This window comes from Brienomyrus brachyistius, chromosome 12 (assembly GCF_023856365.1).
Source record: "Brienomyrus brachyistius isolate T26 chromosome 12, BBRACH_0.4, whole genome shotgun sequence".
Taxonomy (NCBI): Eukaryota; Metazoa; Chordata; class Actinopteri; order Osteoglossiformes; family Mormyridae; genus Brienomyrus; species Brienomyrus brachyistius.
The window spans coordinates 7,188,909-7,207,361 of record NC_064544.1 but is presented as its reverse complement, the minus strand read 5'-3'; the positions used below and the strand labels follow the sequence as shown (position 1 = coordinate 7,207,361).

General features: G+C 48.0%; 1 protein-coding gene across 1 annotated transcript; it reads right to left on the bottom strand.

Moving 5' to 3' along the window:
- Positions 1 to 307: 307 nt before the first annotated feature.
- On the bottom strand, positions 308 to 7,921 carry LOC125705279 (dickkopf-related protein 2-like). The gene is made up of 4 exons (XM_048971750.1): positions 6,438 to 7,921; positions 4,173 to 4,323; positions 3,502 to 3,630; positions 308 to 1,913 (listed from the first exon to the last, which is right to left on the bottom strand). The coding sequence occupies exons 1-4, from the start codon at positions 6,627 to 6,629 to the stop codon at positions 1,663 to 1,665; spliced, it is 723 nt and encodes a 240-aa protein (XP_048827707.1). The 5' UTR covers positions 6,630 to 7,921; the 3' UTR covers positions 308 to 1,662.
- Between the last annotated feature and the right edge of the window lie 10,532 nt (positions 7,922 to 18,453).

The window sequence follows — 18,453 nt, the reverse complement described above, 5'->3', positions numbered from 1 at the left end:
ATTTTTACTTTCTGGACCTGAAATTGTCACCTCTGGTTTCAGTTTGGTTCACCTGCAACCTCCTCCCTCGTTTGTTAAGACCTCAGACCCCAGGTCCTTCCTGCCTCCCTGAGCAGCTGTGGCAGCGAGAACCGAGGTCTGGAGGCCCTGGTCACATCCACAAGCTGCTTCCAGGTTCTATGCGACGCTGATCAGTTACAGCTCAACAATATTCAGAGGTAACAACAGCAATAGCAAACTGCAATCAATGTACTCAAGTTCATTTTATGCATTTATTAATAGAAATACACATTTCTAATAAATTATAATCTATTGTAAGGGATACACATTTCCTCTTGAATAATTGTTGTTCTTTTTAAATAAAATCTTTGTGCCACATTTTTAAGCAAACATCTTATATGAAGTTCTAAATTAATATTCTTGTTCTGAGAATCACTGAAATCACAAAACATTTATAGTATTTATAGGCTCTTTACTGTGATGATAATAATAGACGATAAATCAAGTCATATGAGATGAAATGTTTAATACATTTTTTAAAAAGATTTTTTAAAGGAACAGAAAACTGAATATAACTACATAAGAATGTTTGTACTTTTTGGAAAAAAGTAATTATTAAATATTTAAGCATAAATGATCACCTTTAAGACCTAAATAATCATGTCTCAGTAAAGACAAATTTAAAGCTATAAAGTATAATTTAAAGGTAAAGTATAATTTCAAACAATTGTCAGCTCATATCTAAGCGATATGCAAATGCCCTCATATTCAATAATAATGTTTAACAAGGGAATTTGGGCAATTTTATTTTAATAGGTAACAGCCATAACTGAAGTTACTAAAATTTCTGTTGAACGATTAAAATAGTTCAAAGAATGTTTTTCTGATATTGGTTCATGTATCTGCAACAGACAACATTCAATGAGCCAAACCACTCATTTGCCACATTACTGTCTGTAAAATGAAAAGGTTCTAGTACTTCATGTATCAATGAAATACTTAGTAACAAAAGCAATATGACTGTTTTTATAAATAAATTTTAATTACATTTGTTTCACAGTTCCTCAGCACTCCCCCTCGGCCCCCCAAGCATGCAGAGATACTGCTGACACACAAGGGGCCACAGTGCCCTCAGCTTGGCCAGATGAAGGCCCCCAGGAGGATATTAAATCATTCCAAGCAGACCCTCCATCATTCACTGTTTGATCCTCACACCCTGACCGATATCGATATGCCGTGTCGTCTGTGAAAGATGGAGTTGTCCGTTGCGGGTATATCCTGGCACATGTAGCGTGACACCGTACAGCGTCTCCCCATGGCCATACGGTGGCTGTCCTAGCATGGGTTTCTGGAAATCCTAGTCCCTGTCAGTCCCTCAGCAGCACACGCAGCATCCTGGCATGCAGCTCAACATGTGAGACTTAGCGTGTGAACATGAGAATGCGACAGTGTTCTCTCAAGCCTGTTCCCATGACTGCTCGGCACACACACTGCGTGAAACATGTCTGTTCTCCGAGAGGCACGGAGGCCGTCGGCCAGCTCAGCTGCGCTTCACCGCTCCTCAGTCAGGCTCTCCACTTCCCCCTCCTCCTCAGCTCACCTCCGGCTCCAACCTGGCGGCACCTCCGCACCCCGGAGCTCCGCGTCGCCCCCTCTTGGCCGTCATGGCCGCTGGCAAACGTGCAACCGTGAGCGGGAGCCGGTGGCGGCGTCGTTCCAGGGTGCGCAGGTGAGATTCCTGGCGCAGTCGCAGCGCTGGAAGAGCTCGAGGCCGTGGGAGCCCTTCCTGCGCTGGCGCGTGCAAACCTCGCCCTGCCGCAGCACTGGCTTGCACATCTTGGTCCAGAAGTGACGGGCGCAGCAGTAGCCATCTGCGCAGTCCAAGGAGCGCAGGCAGGGGCTGCCCTCGTGGCCTGTGGGGCGACAGGGGGGAGGGGCGACATGAGCGTCGCTGGAATGCGGAGACGGCAGCCGGTCAGGGAGTCGGGCAGCCATGAGTAACATGGCGCGGGGGGGGAAAGCAGGCCGCTAGCAGTTGAGGGGGGGGCTCTCTGCTCTCCAGCTAAGGGATATTCCCATCATGTGCTTCACATTACATGCAAGTAGCAATTAGCAAAGAAAACATTTAGCATAGATGTTAATCAGCAAAAGACGTTTCCATTCGGTTTACTGCTATTCTCTCTTTTCCTGCCAGAGTTTCCCCATGTGGCTTAATGCTTTGAATCCAGGGTTTCAGTTCACTTACCTTCAATCACGTTCAAACACAAATAATCTAATACAGCTTTGCCTCTCTAATGCACATCTTTGCTGGCTTGGAGATTTTAAATCCCAAGGTAACAAAGTGAATCCTTCATACCCATTGGCTAGTGTCCTGTTAATGTGAATGACAACGTGATCATAAACCACATCTACCCCAGAAGACAATAATGAACAGCATCTATACAACATCCCCTTCAGAAGACAATTGTGCACAGCATCGACACTAGTAGACAATCGCGAGCAGCATCTATATCACACCTCCATCAGAGGACAATCAAAAACAGCACTGACACCCGAAGGCAGTGTCTTCATATCTCCTTCAGAAGAGAATCATGCACATTGTCTACACCGAGTCTCTTTCAGAAGACAACAATGAACAGCATCTACATCACACTTCTTTCAGAGGACAATTATGAACAGCATCTACACTATGTCTCCTTAAGAGGACAATAGTGAACAAGGACTAGACACCAAAAGGCAATTCTGAACAATATCTAAATCACTCCCCCTTCAGAAGACAATCATGAGCAGCATCTATTCCACGTCTCCGTCAGAAGACAATTGTGAGCGGCATCTTCACCAGAAGACAATCATGAACAGTGTCTTCACCACATCTGTCAGAAGACAGTTGTGAAAAGTGTCTACACCACATATCCATTGAAGACAATAGTGAACAGTGCCTACACCACATCTCCTTCAGAAGACAACTGTGAACAGTGCCTGCACCACATCTCCTTCAGAAGACAACTGTGAACAGCGTTTATACCACCAGCGTCTTTCCCAAATGACTTGTATCTTTATGCACAGAACAATGCCATGCAGTGATTCACCTTTTAATCATGGTGAAATGTTAAATGTGCCTTTTATTTTGAGATTTGAGATAAATGACATCACAGTTCGAGGTCCAACTTCACCAGTCATTAAGTGACAGGTTCACTGCACGATGCTATCAGCAGTATTTCCGGCTGCCGATTCACTCCTAGTTATTTGCTGTAAGCTTGCCAGCGTCTGAAAACCAAACTCTGCTTCACGGTTTTAAATTGCACTTCATTAAATTCATCATCCTTTAGACATCCTGAAACCACAATGCTCACACACATTCCGAAATCAGGAGGATTCTTTTAAACATTTTAATTTCAGTTTGTGACTGGAAGTCTGCATTGGAATCCAAGAGTTTTCTCGCAAAAACTGAGGCATTCTTGTGGTCATGCCAGTCACTTAACGAAAATCTGCACAGCTCACCTTTGGCAAAGGAAATCTTCACTCTTCTGTTCTTTTTCCAGATGCTCCCTTTAGCTGAATACTTGTTATGATCTTCCGGTGCTGGGATTTGGGAAGACAGGATGCTCTCCGAGACGGGAATGCAGATATCTGCGGATCCAACCACAGATAATGTTACTACATTCAATTCAAACATGAGGCATATTAATATGAATCAAGGAAGAGAGTGTAACCCTTCAAAACACAGCTGAGAGCCCTGCACTGACATCGCGATCCAGCAACAATCTATCTGCCGGTATCCACAGCAGCTCGGGCGGCCGGACCATTTGCATCTCCTGTCTTTCAGGATAAAGACCATGTCTCAGGCCTGGAAAAGGTAAACTGAACTGAACAAAAACTTGTAAAAAATACAATAATACGAGAATTAAGATGAGGAAGACATGAGGAATATTGATAGATATCAAGGTAGAGATGATCAACTATAGGGAGGTTGATGTGACACAGACGCTGAGTGTGGATTCATGCCATCAAACATCTCCTCTAGAAGGCAGAGAAAGCCATGAGTCTGGCGAAATGGGGGCCCAACACCTCTTTTCCAGCTCTGGCATGTGGTCAGGACCTTCCACCCCAAGATCACCACAATTCAAAAGGTTTGTTCTAGGTGCGATGTGTCCCTGCAGATCCCAACGTACTGTAGCTGCAGCGGCTTCCAGGGCAGCACATGCTGTCGCCGTAGCAGCGTTTTCTCCTCCTGCGGCAGGCGGCACAGCGGGCGGAGCCCCGCAGGGGGGCGTGGCAGTAGCTTCCCACGCCACACTCCTCATCGTTACTGCAGGGCTGCACCTGTAGAGTCAGATCCACTGTCAGCATCTCAGAGGAGAGTCATCTCCAGCAGGAGGGGGCACCGTAACTCTTCCCCCTAATGGAGGCAGGGACAGAACAGCTGACCCATCTGAGCATCTCATTCAGGGGGCACCATAACTGCTGCTCCCTAGCAAAGGCAGGGACAGAGCAGCAAACTGATCTGAACCTCTCCACCAGGGGGGCGCCGTAACTGCTCCCCCTAGCATAGGCAGTGACAGGGAGGCCGACTGAACTAAGCCTCTCCTCCAGGGGGCGCCCCCAGGCTGTTTGCAGGCTGTCCCTGGGCTGTGTCCTCTCCTGATGCTGCCTGTCCTGGCGCTCGCAAGATCACTGCTCTTTCTACTTCTTGCTCTGGCAAATGTTTCTGGTAGTTAGGGGGCATTTTGAGCAATTATGGACTTTTGTAACATCGTGACATATTAAGAGTTCCATATGCCCAGATTTTCTACATCAGGGATGATTTACAGATTAATTTTTGGCTTGTGCCAGTGACTTGTTAATTCAGACCAGTGCTAATTGAAGTAAATTAAATTAAAAATTAAAGTAAAATCCACTTATAATGGACTTCAAGGGACCTGGCAAAATGAAAAAAGTCCGTTATATCCAAAGTCCATTATATCCAGAGTTGCTGTATGCCCAGAACACAACTACAGGACACCATTTACTCATGCCACACCCCAGCAGACACACTTGTGGTATAGATTATTATATTGTACATGTAGTAATCCAACTTCACCTGACCAGATGCGTGACTATTAATAATCCCGACTACGTATCTGCGCTGGATATCACCGGCAGGCCACGCGCCTTGTAGGTGGAGCCTGTATGTCCGTTATGGCGAACATAACTACAGCTGGATATCACCGCAGGCCCACGCGCCTTGTAGGCAGAGCATGCATGTTCGTTATAGCTGAACAAAACTACAGTTACAAGCAGCGATGGGGACCAAATTGTTTGTCCGTTATAAGCGAAATTCCGTTATATGCGACCCCGCCATATCCGATACGTTTTATGCCTGTTTTAAAAGGCGCACGGCCGGGACCAGCGGACCTCGTCCGTTATAGACGATATTCCGTTATAACCGACCCCCATTTCCTTGCTCCTTGCTAAAGATTCCTTCAGGCTGGCATTGCAGTGATACCATGTGACCAGTGACACCTGTATAATCTGCACACTTACTGTTAGCATTATTACAACTACACCAGTGAGTCCTGAGGGACAGCCTGTAGCCCCGAGGTTACAGGGCAAGGAACCCGAAGGTCACTGGTACAACAAGAGGAACCCTCACCAGAACAAGGACCCAAGACCGAAAAATATTCAGCAACTAAAAACAGCTGAAATTTTCATAGATTTTCATTTCAATTTTGTTTATTTTCTGTATTTTGCATATATACGCTGACAGTGTGCTGCAAGAGGTTATGAAAGGAGAATTCCTGCATGACAGTCCATCCATCCATGTAACTTTTTGGCCCTTATCCTGTGAAGGCAGGGGAACAGCATCATTTATGCAGTTTCTGTTTCATACCATACCTCATGAAGTGAGCGTGAAAATGTGCCACTTTTCAAACCAAGACCAGAGCGCTAAAGATATGTACAATATTAATTATAAGTGCTTATGTTTTATACAGTTAGCAACCTAGTCTTACCTACAGGGCGCATCTTACATTATAATAGTTCTAGTTGATTTGATTTTTTGGTTTGATAAATAGTGACCCAGTGCATTTAAAACATTTTAGGATAAATTATTACATTTATTTAAATACACGCGAATTCCTTACAGCACCACTATAATTAAAGGGAAATTCAAACGTGACCAAACAAGCTCTCTATGCGAGGCTTTGATTAGCCTGGGAGAGACCAATAATTAACATGTAATTAACGAAAGCATTTAACGAGAAAATACCTTGATGTAGACCATCAGGGGTCCGATTGCTTGTAATTACTGACAAACGCCAAATACTGCAAATGCGCACAAAAGTCGCATGTATCAAAAGCATGCACTAATATCACACGAAATGCTGTGTTACTCAAAAGTGCTGTTCCCCGTCCTGTAATTAATTGCGGACCCATTCATAACCCCGGAGTCCCTTTACCTGGACAGGGCTGTTCCCCTTCCTGAAGCCGGTGGCCGTGGGACCGGCTGTGCGCTCCATCGGCACGGCTGCAGACTCCCCCGGTCTGACTGGTCGGATGGCGTTGGCTTTGGCTCCCACCTCCACCAACCACACAAGGGCAAGAAGCAGCGGGACAAGCCAGGAACAGTGAGCCCACGCCGTGATGGGCATGGCAAGCGAGCGGAAAGCGAGGCAGAAAGCGGCGGGGAGCTTATGGGGGTAGGTGTCTTCGCACCGCGGAGGATCTGTGCGACTTTCTGGTTTATGTCTTATTTAATCGAATTAGAAATTGGGACCAAAATGCGGTCCTCTGCATGCGACCGGTGTGTGCGCAGCTCATTTATAGTTCCCTAATGGGTCCGCTTCCTCCGCCCCATTCTGAGCCGACAAAGAGTGAAACTGATCCCGCAGTCTGATTCTTACAGACAGCGACACCCGAGACCCTCCGGGGGGAAAAAAACCATATAAAGCTATATACTGTATACATAACAACCACTTAAATAATACGCTTTGGATATGATGGGATGGAGAAAAGCCCTTATAAACGCTATTGTCTTTTATTATTGTTTTGTCTTTTACACTATGCTCGAACTCAGACTGACAGCCAGTGTAATTACAATAGGACAGCAGTTATATTATAGCTGCTATATAGTATATCACTGGCAAAAGTAGACTATAAAAACAACGCTAGACAGCCGGGAGCCGAGCGGCGCGCTGCTCCTTCTAAGCGCGCGATCGCTATACACTGGCACAGGGCCCCCGGTCACCGCTGGCGTGCGGCGTGCAGGCGCTTGCATTACGGCACGAAGATGAACAGTCGATACGGAGGGTAACGTGGTGCTGCACTGTTCCAGGAAACAAGGGACAGAAAGCAGGAGACACCTTGGATGGGGGCGCGCACACACACACACGCACACACACGCATTCAGGGATTTTTTTTACAGTAAATGTTATGTAAATAGTATCGACTCCCAGTGTGACAGGCATCTGCGCATTGCGTCCTCATGGTCCTCAGCCATGTGAATTATAAATAAAGTAAAACTGGAAAAAGCAGCCATGATGTTTGCAGGTTCTGAGAACCTTTGGTTCTCACTTTAACTGCCACTGTGTCTGTAAGCCCTCCTCATACATGCCTGATAAAATAACTTACGGATTTATGAACAATCAGACTTCCTGAGCCAATTGTGGGAAACCCCAAGTACACATGCTATTTGAACAGACATCTGACACATAGATTCTGACTGTGCTGGATTTGACTGTGAAGTAAGATGATTGTGAATGGGCTCACTGTGCTCACAGTGGGGCAGAGGGTGTGTGCCGGCTCTCGCTCACACTTAGATTATTTTAAATTACACTCCAGTTGGCTGCGTACCTCACAAGGCGTGCCTACATCTTGCATAGGCCACTGTGGTGTCATGGGCCAGGCTCACATATAACAGGTCACCTGGCCTTTTAAGAATGAATGTAGCTCCGAAGAACCAAAATGCACTACATTCCAAGATCAAAATAAAACTCATTTCCTCTGCATATGGTGCTTTATCGATCTCGCTCACCACACCCCCTTCTCTGTGATGAGCTACTAAAAGCACAAGCTCATTAATGCTGACTGTGTGAAGCAGAGTCTTTGCAGCCCCTCAATTCACAGGTAAGTCCCGGTGAGCCTCACTGTGGCTACAGCTGTATCCTGTTTGGATCTGAGCACAGGTGTGAGCCGTCAGCGTTCCCGGGAATGCCGTGGTTGAGGGGGAACTCCGGCTCTCCTTGACATGACTGGTAGGTTCTTCAGCTCTGAGGTAACAGAAGGCATACAGCTAGAGAAGCTGAAAGCAGCATAAGGCCTTCGTTTGCTTCGAGTGTTTCTACCTCCTAGGCAAACAAAAAGCGGTCATGCTGCTTTAACCAAAGCCTCGAAAGTTTTTCCAAATTAATTTAATTAATTAATTTATTTATTTAGCCTTCATACTTAGTCACAAAAACGTTTGAATTATAAACAAACAAACAAGACACACAAGAAAACAAGGCAGGCTACACAAGGCTGCATGAGGAGTAGGAGTACTCACCTCACAGGAATGCAAGGCAAGGTACATAAGGCTGCATGAGGAGTAGGAGTACTCACCTCACAGGAATGCAAGGCAGGGTACATAAGGCTGCATGAGGAGTAGGAGTACTCACCTCACAGGAATGCAAGGCAGGCTACACAAGGCTGCATGAGGAGTAGGAGTACTCACCTCACAGGAATGCAAGGCAGGCTACATAAGGCTGTATGAGTAGTAGGAGTACTCACCTCACAGGAATGCAAGGCAGGGTACATAAGGCTGCATGAGGAGTAGGAGTACTCACAACACAGGAATGCAAGGCAGGCTACATAAGGCTGTATGAGTAGTAGGAGTACTCACCTCACAGGAATGCAAGGCAGGCTACATAAGGCTGCATGAGGAGTAGGAGTACTCACCTCACAGGAATGCGAGGCAGGCTACATAAGGCTGTATGAGTAGTAGGAGTACTCACCTCACAGGAATGCAAGGCAGGGTACATAAGGCTGCATGAGGAGTAGGAGTACTCACCTCACAGGAATGCAAGGCAGGGTACATAAGGCTGCATGAGGAGTAGGAGTACTCACCTCACAGGAATGCAAGGCAGGGTACATAAGGCTGCATGAGGAGTAGGAGTACTCACCTCACAGGAATGCAAGGCAGGGTACATAAGGCTGCATGAGGAGTAGGAGTACTCACCTCACAGGAATGCAAGGCAGGCTACATAAGGCTGTATGAGTAGTAGGAGTACTCACAACACAGGAATGCAAGGCAGGCTACATAAGGCTGTATGAGTAGTAGGAGTACTCACCTCACAGGAATGCAAGGCAGGGTACATAAGGCTGCATGAGGAGTAGGAGTACTCACAACACAGGAATGCAAGGCAGGCTACATAAGGCTGTATGAGTAGTAGGAGTACTCACCTCACAGGAATGCAAGGCAGGGTACACAAGGCTGCATGAGGAGTAGGAGTACTCACCTCACAGGAATGCAAGGCAGGCTACATAAGGCTGTATGAGTAGTAGGAGTACTCACCTCACAGGAATGCAAGGCAGGCTACATAAGGCTGCATGAGGAGTAGGAGTACTCACCTCACAGCAATGCAAGGCAGGGTACATAAGGCTGCATGAGGAGTAGGAGTACTCACCTCACAGGAATGCAAGGCAGGGTACATAAGGCTGCATGAGGAGTAGGAGTACTCACCTCACAGGAATGCAAGGCAGGGTACATAAGGCTGCATGAGGAGTAGGAGTACTCACCTCACAGGAATGCAAGGCAGGGTACATAAGGCTGCATGAAGAGTAGGAGTACTCACAACACAGGAATGCAAGGCAGGCTACATAAGGCTGTATGAGTAGTAGGAGTACTCACCTCACAGGAATGCAAGGCAGGGTACATAAGGCTGCATGAGGAGTAGGAGTACTCACAACACAGGAATGCAAGGCAGGCTACATAAGGCTGTATGAGTAGTAGGAGTACTCACCTCACAGGAATGCAAGGCAGGGTACACAAGGCTGCATGAGGAGTAGGAGTACTCACCTCACAGGAATGCAAGGCAGGCTACATAAGGCTGTATGAGTAGTAGGAGTACTCACCTCACAGGAATGCAAGGCAGGCTACATAAGGCTGCATGAGGAGTAGGAGTACTCACCTCACAGGAATGCAAGGCAGGCTACATAAGGCTGTATGAGTAGTAGGAGTACTCACCTCACAGGAATGCAAGGCAGAGAGTTTCGAGAGTTTGGGAAAACCTATTTGTCACTTTAGGTAATATACTGATTTCTTATCTTTGATTGGTCAAGATACTCTTTAAGATCCGTGGTCCTGAAACATTGCCTGCTCCGAAACAGGCTTACCCTGCATCAGTTAATGTGGTGATGTGTCCCGTTAAGAAGAGAACTGGCATTTTGATACCGAGAAGCCAGAAATACTGCTAATTAGCCTCCAAGTTATCCAGCTAAGCAAGGAACCTGCTTTCATAATACTGGCCCCAGCTGTCACACTATAACTTCCAACATAAATTAAACAATGGTGGCTCCTCCCTTGGAAAATAGGATGAATAAAAATGTAGGTGTGACTATTTATGTGCAGCTAAGTGGAACTCTCCATGAAAAGAGGTGGGCCTTTCCCAGGCTTCAGCTGATATACCCAATGCCGCTTCAGCAAAGGGCTGATTTCTCTGTCAGACATTGGCAGAAAGAACATTTGAAGGGTTTGAGTTGCTAATGGTCTTTGTTCTGTTTTGGACAAACATAACTGAAAACGATCCATTTCCTATACAAAAATTATTTTAAATGACTAAAAGAGTAGCAGTCTTCTAGAATCTTCTAGTCAGGCTCATAGCCCCAGTCAACGTTTCTATAGGTCGTATACTTTGTACCCATAATCCTTCTGTAAGTGACCCATGATTGGCTCACTGTCTCCCTCTTATGGCCAAGGCTGGGGCTGCCAGTCTCATACTGTGATTTCTAATGTTTTTCACATGTTTGCTTTGTCAACATTAGCTGCATGTCTGATTCATTTAGGTAAAAACTATATTTAAAAAAGCATTACAAACAACAACAACAAATTTATTTTTGTATAGCGCATTATCACAACATTACATCGTCTCAAAGCGCTTTACAGCATCCGCACCCAAAGCCCCCAGTGAGTAAGCCAAAGGCGACAGTGGCAAGGAAAAACTCCCAAGAAGGAAGAAACCTTGGGAGGGACTCAAAGGGGGAGCCCATCCTCCAGGGGCCGGCAGGGAGAGTCCAATAGGAGAGATGGTTAAGTGCCAAGTCACATTGTCCAAGTCATAAGATTTGTGAAATAACCGGGAGCAGGGAGGTGATGACAAGCCGGTGCCGACTCTCCCTCCAATCGCCAGGGAACCAGACGTAAGGCAGCGGGTCGTACATGGAAGATGACATAGGCTGAACGGTGAGCTGGATGCAGGGACGTCACTGGCAGTGGCTACGTCACATGTAGCAGGGTGTGCTGGACATCTTGATAGATTGAGGTCTCCAGGCAGCACCCCCCAGGAGGAGTAGGGCAAATAAAATGTGCAATTAGTCAAAGTAGGGGAGGCTATAGGCAGAGCTAACAGGTTGGTGAGTGCAATATGAAGTGCAATGTGCAAGCTCCGGCAGATATGGCCATGGCAGCATCAGTAGGAGGGAGAGGCAAGTGGGAATGCAGGCATGGGGAGTCTCTGAAATGTCAGCACTCCAGTTCCACAAGGGATTGTGAAGCTAGAGTGACAGACTGACAGTCCAGTTTATCCAAAGCCAATGGCACCGATCCCCACCCACCTCTACACCTCACACTACAGGTTTGACTGGGAGTGAGGAGTTAGCTAGAGCTAGAACTAGTGTCCCTATACGCTAAACTAAACAGGTGTTTTGTTTAGTCTAGACTTGAATATTGAAAGTGAGCCTGAAACCCGTACATCCAGTGGAAGACCATTCCACAGCTGAGGAGCTCTGTAGGAGAAAGTTCTGCAGCCTGCCGTAGCTCTTTCTACCCTGGGTACTAACAGATATCCTGCGCCTTGAGAACGAAGCAAGCGTGGAGGGTTGTATGTGGTCAGCAGATCACCAGGGTATTCTGGTGCAAGGCCATTCAATGCTTTATAGGTTAATAGCAGTATTTTAGTATTTAGTCAATCCTAGACTTAACTGGTAACCATTAATTGATGATTTTATGCATTCTTGTTTTATCCAGTCTACGGAACAATATAATGACCATTAGGGAAAAAATGCCTTTTAAGTGGCAGGCAAGCAGGTGGAGCAAGCATCTTTGGTGACTCTCTCCATGACACTGCTGCCGATAAATGATGGCTGCAGATGTTTGCTCTGACATGGTGAGTCTGCTCCGTATTCACAACTCAGAGCAACGTAAAGCTTAGCCCATGAAAGGCAGGATGCTGTTTCCGATTTAACACGAAAGAGTGACGAACCGTGGCCAATTAGTACGTGCTTACTAAGACAGTCAGCTATTAGAGCACAAATGATGAATCAGGACATTGCTTTGATGACCAGCATCGACATCATTGTCATCAAACAACAATCATTTGTCTTTTTACTTCATTTGCAGAAAAAAAAACAAATATTATAAATGTTTAGCAGTTAGTTACAGATTAACATTCCAGGTAAAAATATTTAGTTTCTAGTAGACGTGTTAATATTTTTAAAATGTATTATATTATTATTATTTAAGGTCAATGTGATATATGTCCGTTAGCGTGACTAAGTGACTCTGGACTGCAGGAGGAAAACCTGCACAGCATGGAGAGAGCAAACAGACTGCACACACACAGTGTCATGTTCTACGGGTTACGGAGCGGGGACGTAGGCACAGGCGTTGTGAATGTCAGGGGAACGCGGGACTTAATTGTGATAAGCACACTCGGAAACATGAAATGACGTTACTGACAATAATGACTGGACTAAAGAAAAAGACTCTGACACAGACTTAAATGCACTACAGTAATCACAGGACTGGAAACACAGGGATTCCACATGAGCTAAAGAGGGTGGTGTGGAAGAAGGAAGGGTCACGATGATCGAGGTATGACACACAGAGCTGGGGAGGGATTCACAGTCACATAAACGCGGGCAGAACATGCAAACTGCACACACACAGAGCTGGGGAGGGATTCACAGTCACATAAACACGGGCAGAACATGCAAACTACACACACACAGAGCTGGGAAGCATTTTGGCTCATGGTTAAAACGATGCTGATTGTACTTTTCATTTTGATGGCACTGACTAATTCATTGATGGAATTATTTGTTTTTGAGACATGAACTAATTGTTCTGGATAAGTTACAGGCTTTTTCTGCTAAACCATAGCTTTGTACTATATGCATGAACTAATTTGAGAAATGCTCTTATTGTGAAGACTGTGTGCAGGGAGAATGGGCAGGGAACGGGGAATTAGGAGCAAGCAGATGGGAATCCTGGAAACGGGGCTTATTTAAAGAAAGCGACAAGGCAAGGCACACACGGCAGACAACGTCAATGACCGGACTGGGGAAACAGACTGAACATGGATTAAATACACAGGAATATTCAAACTGACAGAAAACAGCTGGTTACAATCGGGGTAGTGACATACACGAGGATCGTATGAGCAGATGACAGAACCCCCCCCCAAAGGTGCGCACTCCGGGCACGCCTCAGTGTGAGGTGACGGACAAGACGAGACCAGGGACCTAGAAAACAAGACCAAGAACATTAACGAGGGACCAGAAACAGGATGGACAAACAAAACAGGCACAAGGGAAGCAACTAAGTCAACACCTAACACAACACGGGAAACGCAGAGAGGCAGACCAGGAAGGGAGACATCTGGGAAATGCCAACGGGAGGAACAAAAGGACTGGGAGTGAACGGAGGAACCACAGGAGGATGAGGAGTCGAGACAGGAGGGACAGAGGGACGAGGAGTAAACACAGGAGGGAAAAAACAGGGAGGCTAAATGGGAAAGGCTGGGGGACAATGGGGAGCCCGAGGAAGCACAGCAGGTGACAGGTGGCAGCCGGAGGGGCCGCAGGCGTCAGGGAGGCAGAACCAGGACGGAACCACGAAGGGGGCGACGAGACAGGCCGAGGGACAGGCGAAGGAGTCGAGGAGGGCGTCGGAGGGGGCACCAGGGGAGGCGATGAGGAAGTCGGAGGGGAGTCCGACGCAGGCAAGGAGGGAGGTGGAGCTGTGGCAGACGACAGCGCAGCTACAGCCGATGAGTTGGAGGAGGAGGACCTGCAGGAGACCGAGGAGTCGAAACCGGGGAACGCACAGGTCACCGATGAGGCGTCAGAGGGGACCCGCAAGCGACTGCCAAGCAGGAGCCAATGGACCCGCAGGGGCCCCCCGAGCACCAGCCAAGGCCAGCGAGGGCGAGCCAGGGGGCAAAGCAGGCAGGACCCGTAGATGTCCCCTCCCCTTTCGGGACACCGACAGGTGGAGACCTGACCTGGACCCGCGACACTTGGGCAAAGATGGAGGGGTCAGTCCCCTAGAGGGGTCCATTGGGACCATCAGGGAGGTTCCCAAGGGGTCCCACTCAAGCTCCTCCGCCTCCAAGGGGAAAGGAGCGATGGACCAAAAGTCTGGGACCTCGGGGACTGGGACTGGTGTCACGGGAGGTAGGACAGGTAAAGCAGGAGGTGGAGGCAGAGGAACCTTGAGTGGAGCAGGGGCAGGAGCATCAGGCACAGGCGGAGCCAGGACCTTAGGCGGAGCAGGAGGTGGAGGTGGCGTTGGGACCTTGGGCGGTGCAGCGGGCAGAGGCGTAGCAAGAATCTCAAGCGGTGCAGCGAGCGGAGGCATAGCAGGAGCGGAGGCGTTGCAGCGGACATGGGTGCAGCCTCACTGAACAGTGCGTCAGCTGGGGCTGGGACCTTCAGGACAGGCAGGGCAGGCTTGGGTAGCACAGGCAGGGCAGGCTTGGGTAGCACAGGCAGGGCAGGCTCGTACAGAACAGACAGGTCAGGCACACAAAGAACAGGTTGGTCAGGCAGCACATGAACAGGCTCCATGGAGGGTGGTACATTAACCGGCGGTGAAACAGGGACATCGGACGGCGGTGTAGAAACTGCCGGCGCATGAACAGCAGGGGGCGCTGCATCTTCCGCCGACAGAGGAACCAGAGGGGCTAGAGCCGGGACTGCTGGCACTGCCCCTTTAACAACCTTAGGGGTCTGCAGGATTGCGTCCAATACAGACCTGGCCCCTTTAAGGGCTAGGTGCGTGTCCCAGAAGAGGTCACAGGCAAACTCTCAGGGGCAGTGGAAGACCCGGGCAACAAAGTGGCGGGCAGCATCTATGATGTGGTGGCGGTGATACATGGGGCAAACAGTACCGGGTTCAGGATTGGGAGGGGTTTCCTCCGATACTCAGCAGGGGAAGAAGCAGCGGAGATGGAGATGGCTCCCAGGAAGATCATAGATTCTTCCCGTTCCGGATTTCTCCATTTTTTCTTCCTCCTCCGGCTAGCTGTTGTAGGCGGAGGCTCTATATTTCGGAGAGGGCAGACGGCTCTGGACTCTGCTTGCTGTTGCACGGTTCAAGCCGGGCCTGACTTCCATTACCCTCTCGAACAGCTGCCAGAGCATTTCACGCACCTCCTTCATGAGGTGAGCGTTCCCGGGCAGAGACAACTGCTGTAACATAGTCCCACTCCAGTTGGCTAGCTTCAAAGCCACGGGGTCCTCCTGCACCTCGGGTTGATTAAGGCAATAAATAACCTCCTGAAGCAAACCGAGGCGCTGATCCTGGGTCTGCAGAAGCACTTCTTCTCTGAGTCTGGTCATTCTGTGATGACCGTGCGCAGGGCGATTGAACAGGGAACGGGGAATCAGTTGCAAGCGGACGGGAATCCAGGAAACGGGGTCTATTTAAAGAAAGCGACAAGGCAAGGCACACACGGGAGACAACGTCAATGACCGGACTGGGGAAACAGACTTGAACGCAGACTAAATACGCAGGACTATTCAAACTGACAGAAAACAGCTGGTTACAATCGGGGTAGAACACGTGGTTAATGAGGAGGCGTGGCACACACGAGGATCGTATGAGCAGGTCATGACACTTATACTCTTAAGACTGTTAAAGATATTTCATGAAATATGCCAAAGCAATCAAGAAAAACCGTAAAGAAGCCGTCTACGCAGCGCACTTTTGCAAAATATTTCCATGAATTGATTCATGATCGTACAAATTTTCACACACCCTGAGTCACCTTGAGATGTGTGGGGGGCAGTTACTTGAGGGAAAGGCAGTTACCAGGGGGCAGTTATCCTGGGGGGGGGGGTACTTTGGGTTAGTTTTCCAGGGTTCCAGTTACATGGGAGGGGGTCAGTTTCCCAGGGGGGCATTTATCTGGAGCAGTTGTCCTGGGAGGGGGTTAGTATGGGTTAGTTTCCCTAGGGGGCAGTTATGTGGGAGGGGGGCAGTTATCCTGGGTCAGTTATCCTGGGAAGGGTTAGTTACCTGGCTGCCAGATAACTGGGAGGGGGCAGTTACTCTGAGAGGGGGGCAGTTACTGGGGTGCCAGTTACCTGGAAAGAGCGACAGTTACTTGGGGGCAGTTATCAAAACAGTGATTTGAATTATTTTTACAAATATTATCGCTACATGCACATGTTATTTGTTTCTGTTGTGCTAAATAGAGAAAATATATACCTAAGAATTAAACATCTGTTGTGTTTTATTGACCTTTTGAGCAATTGTTTCCTTTTAACTTTGAAACATCGGAAATTGTCATTTAAATTGAGGTTTGCAAGGCTTTGCATAAAAGGCCTATATCATATGCTATGTAAAGCGATATTGTCTTAAAGCGCCCAGCTGTAGCATCAACGCAAAAGCGCTGTCACCTGACCTCCCCCCTTCTGGAAGGGTCTCAGGGTCCTGTCCAGCAGCATGTGTTTCCCGTTGCACCCTGTGATCCCTGCTGCCAAAGATCTGAGGAGCAGAGAGTGAGCATATGGACCCCGCAGAGGACTGAAAGCAGAAAGTGTGTGCTGAGAGCAGATCAGAGGCCTCTGCATGTGAGCATCTCAGATGGACAGGGCCATGTTCAGCTCACTCAGGGGGACCGCTCCTTAACATGTTTCACGTGGTTGCTGAACCACAAGCACGTCCGCTGCATCGCTGTGGCTGGATGGTCTTTATATCGTAGCTACTATCGCTGATCTGCTGTGTAGACTTTGAGGTGTAAAAGCAGACAGGCTGTAAACACTCTCCTCTATGTCCACAGCAGGGACAGCATGCTGCAACGATCCCAGAGATCACGTGATGCTCTGCCTTAGAGCTGCTCACACACCGTGGAACCTTCTACAGGAAACCTCAGAGTCTGAGAGTGCCTCAGTTGAGCTTCAGCATAAACATCAGGACAGTTAAGACAGCGTGACCTGTATCACAGAAGGAGTTACTGACACTCTCCCATGAGGAGATACTGACACCCCCCATGAGGAGATACTGACACTCCTCCATGAGGAGATACTGACACTCCTCCATGAGGAGATATTGACACCCCCCATGAAGAGATACTGACACCCCCCATGAGGAGATACTGACACTCCCCATGAGGAGATACTGACACTCCTCCATGAGGAGATACTGACACCCCCCATGAGGAGATACTGACACTCCTCCATGAGGAAATACTGACACCCCCCATGAGGTGATACTGACACCCCCCATGAGGAGATACTGACATTCCCCCATGAGGAGATACTGACACCCCCCATGAGGAGATACTGACACTCTTCCATGAGGAGATACTGACACTCCCCCATGAGGAGATACTGACATTCCCCCATGAGGAGATACTGACACCCCCCATGAGGAGATACTGACACTCTTCCATGAGGAAATACTGACACTCTCTCATCAGGAGTTACTGACACCCCCCATGAGGAAATACTGACACTCCTCCATGAGGAAATACTGACACTCTCTCATCAGGATTACTGATACCCCCCATGAGGAGATACTGCTATCTTTCAAGGCAATGCAAAAATCCCAGAGGAAGTTTCTGAAAGTGTCTTCCTGTAGGCCTCTGAAGGCTTTGTGCTGTTTGTTTACACATGTGGTTTGTGTACTCATACCCAGGGGCTGTACTCTGATCTGTCCTTGGTCATCTTCAAGAATGAAATGCTCACATACTTTGTTTATGTGACTTTCATGGTCTCTGATCTAACAAACGGCAACATGTATTATGTTCCATCTCATTAATTAGAGATGTATCAGTTGTGCTCGAACCCATTTCCAAGTGACTTGGCAGAGCAGGCCCTCCCCTCCAGTGCATGAGCAACCTCACTGACATACCCTTGGCTAATTGTCATTAGCAGACAGCCTGTGTGAAAGGACTTGAATGACGCTTTGTTTTTGGCCCCTGTAGTGCATCTCCAGCCCCCAAGGGGGGGTGTGACGTGTTGAACAGCAAATCAGAGCAGGTTCCTGTTCCCGGG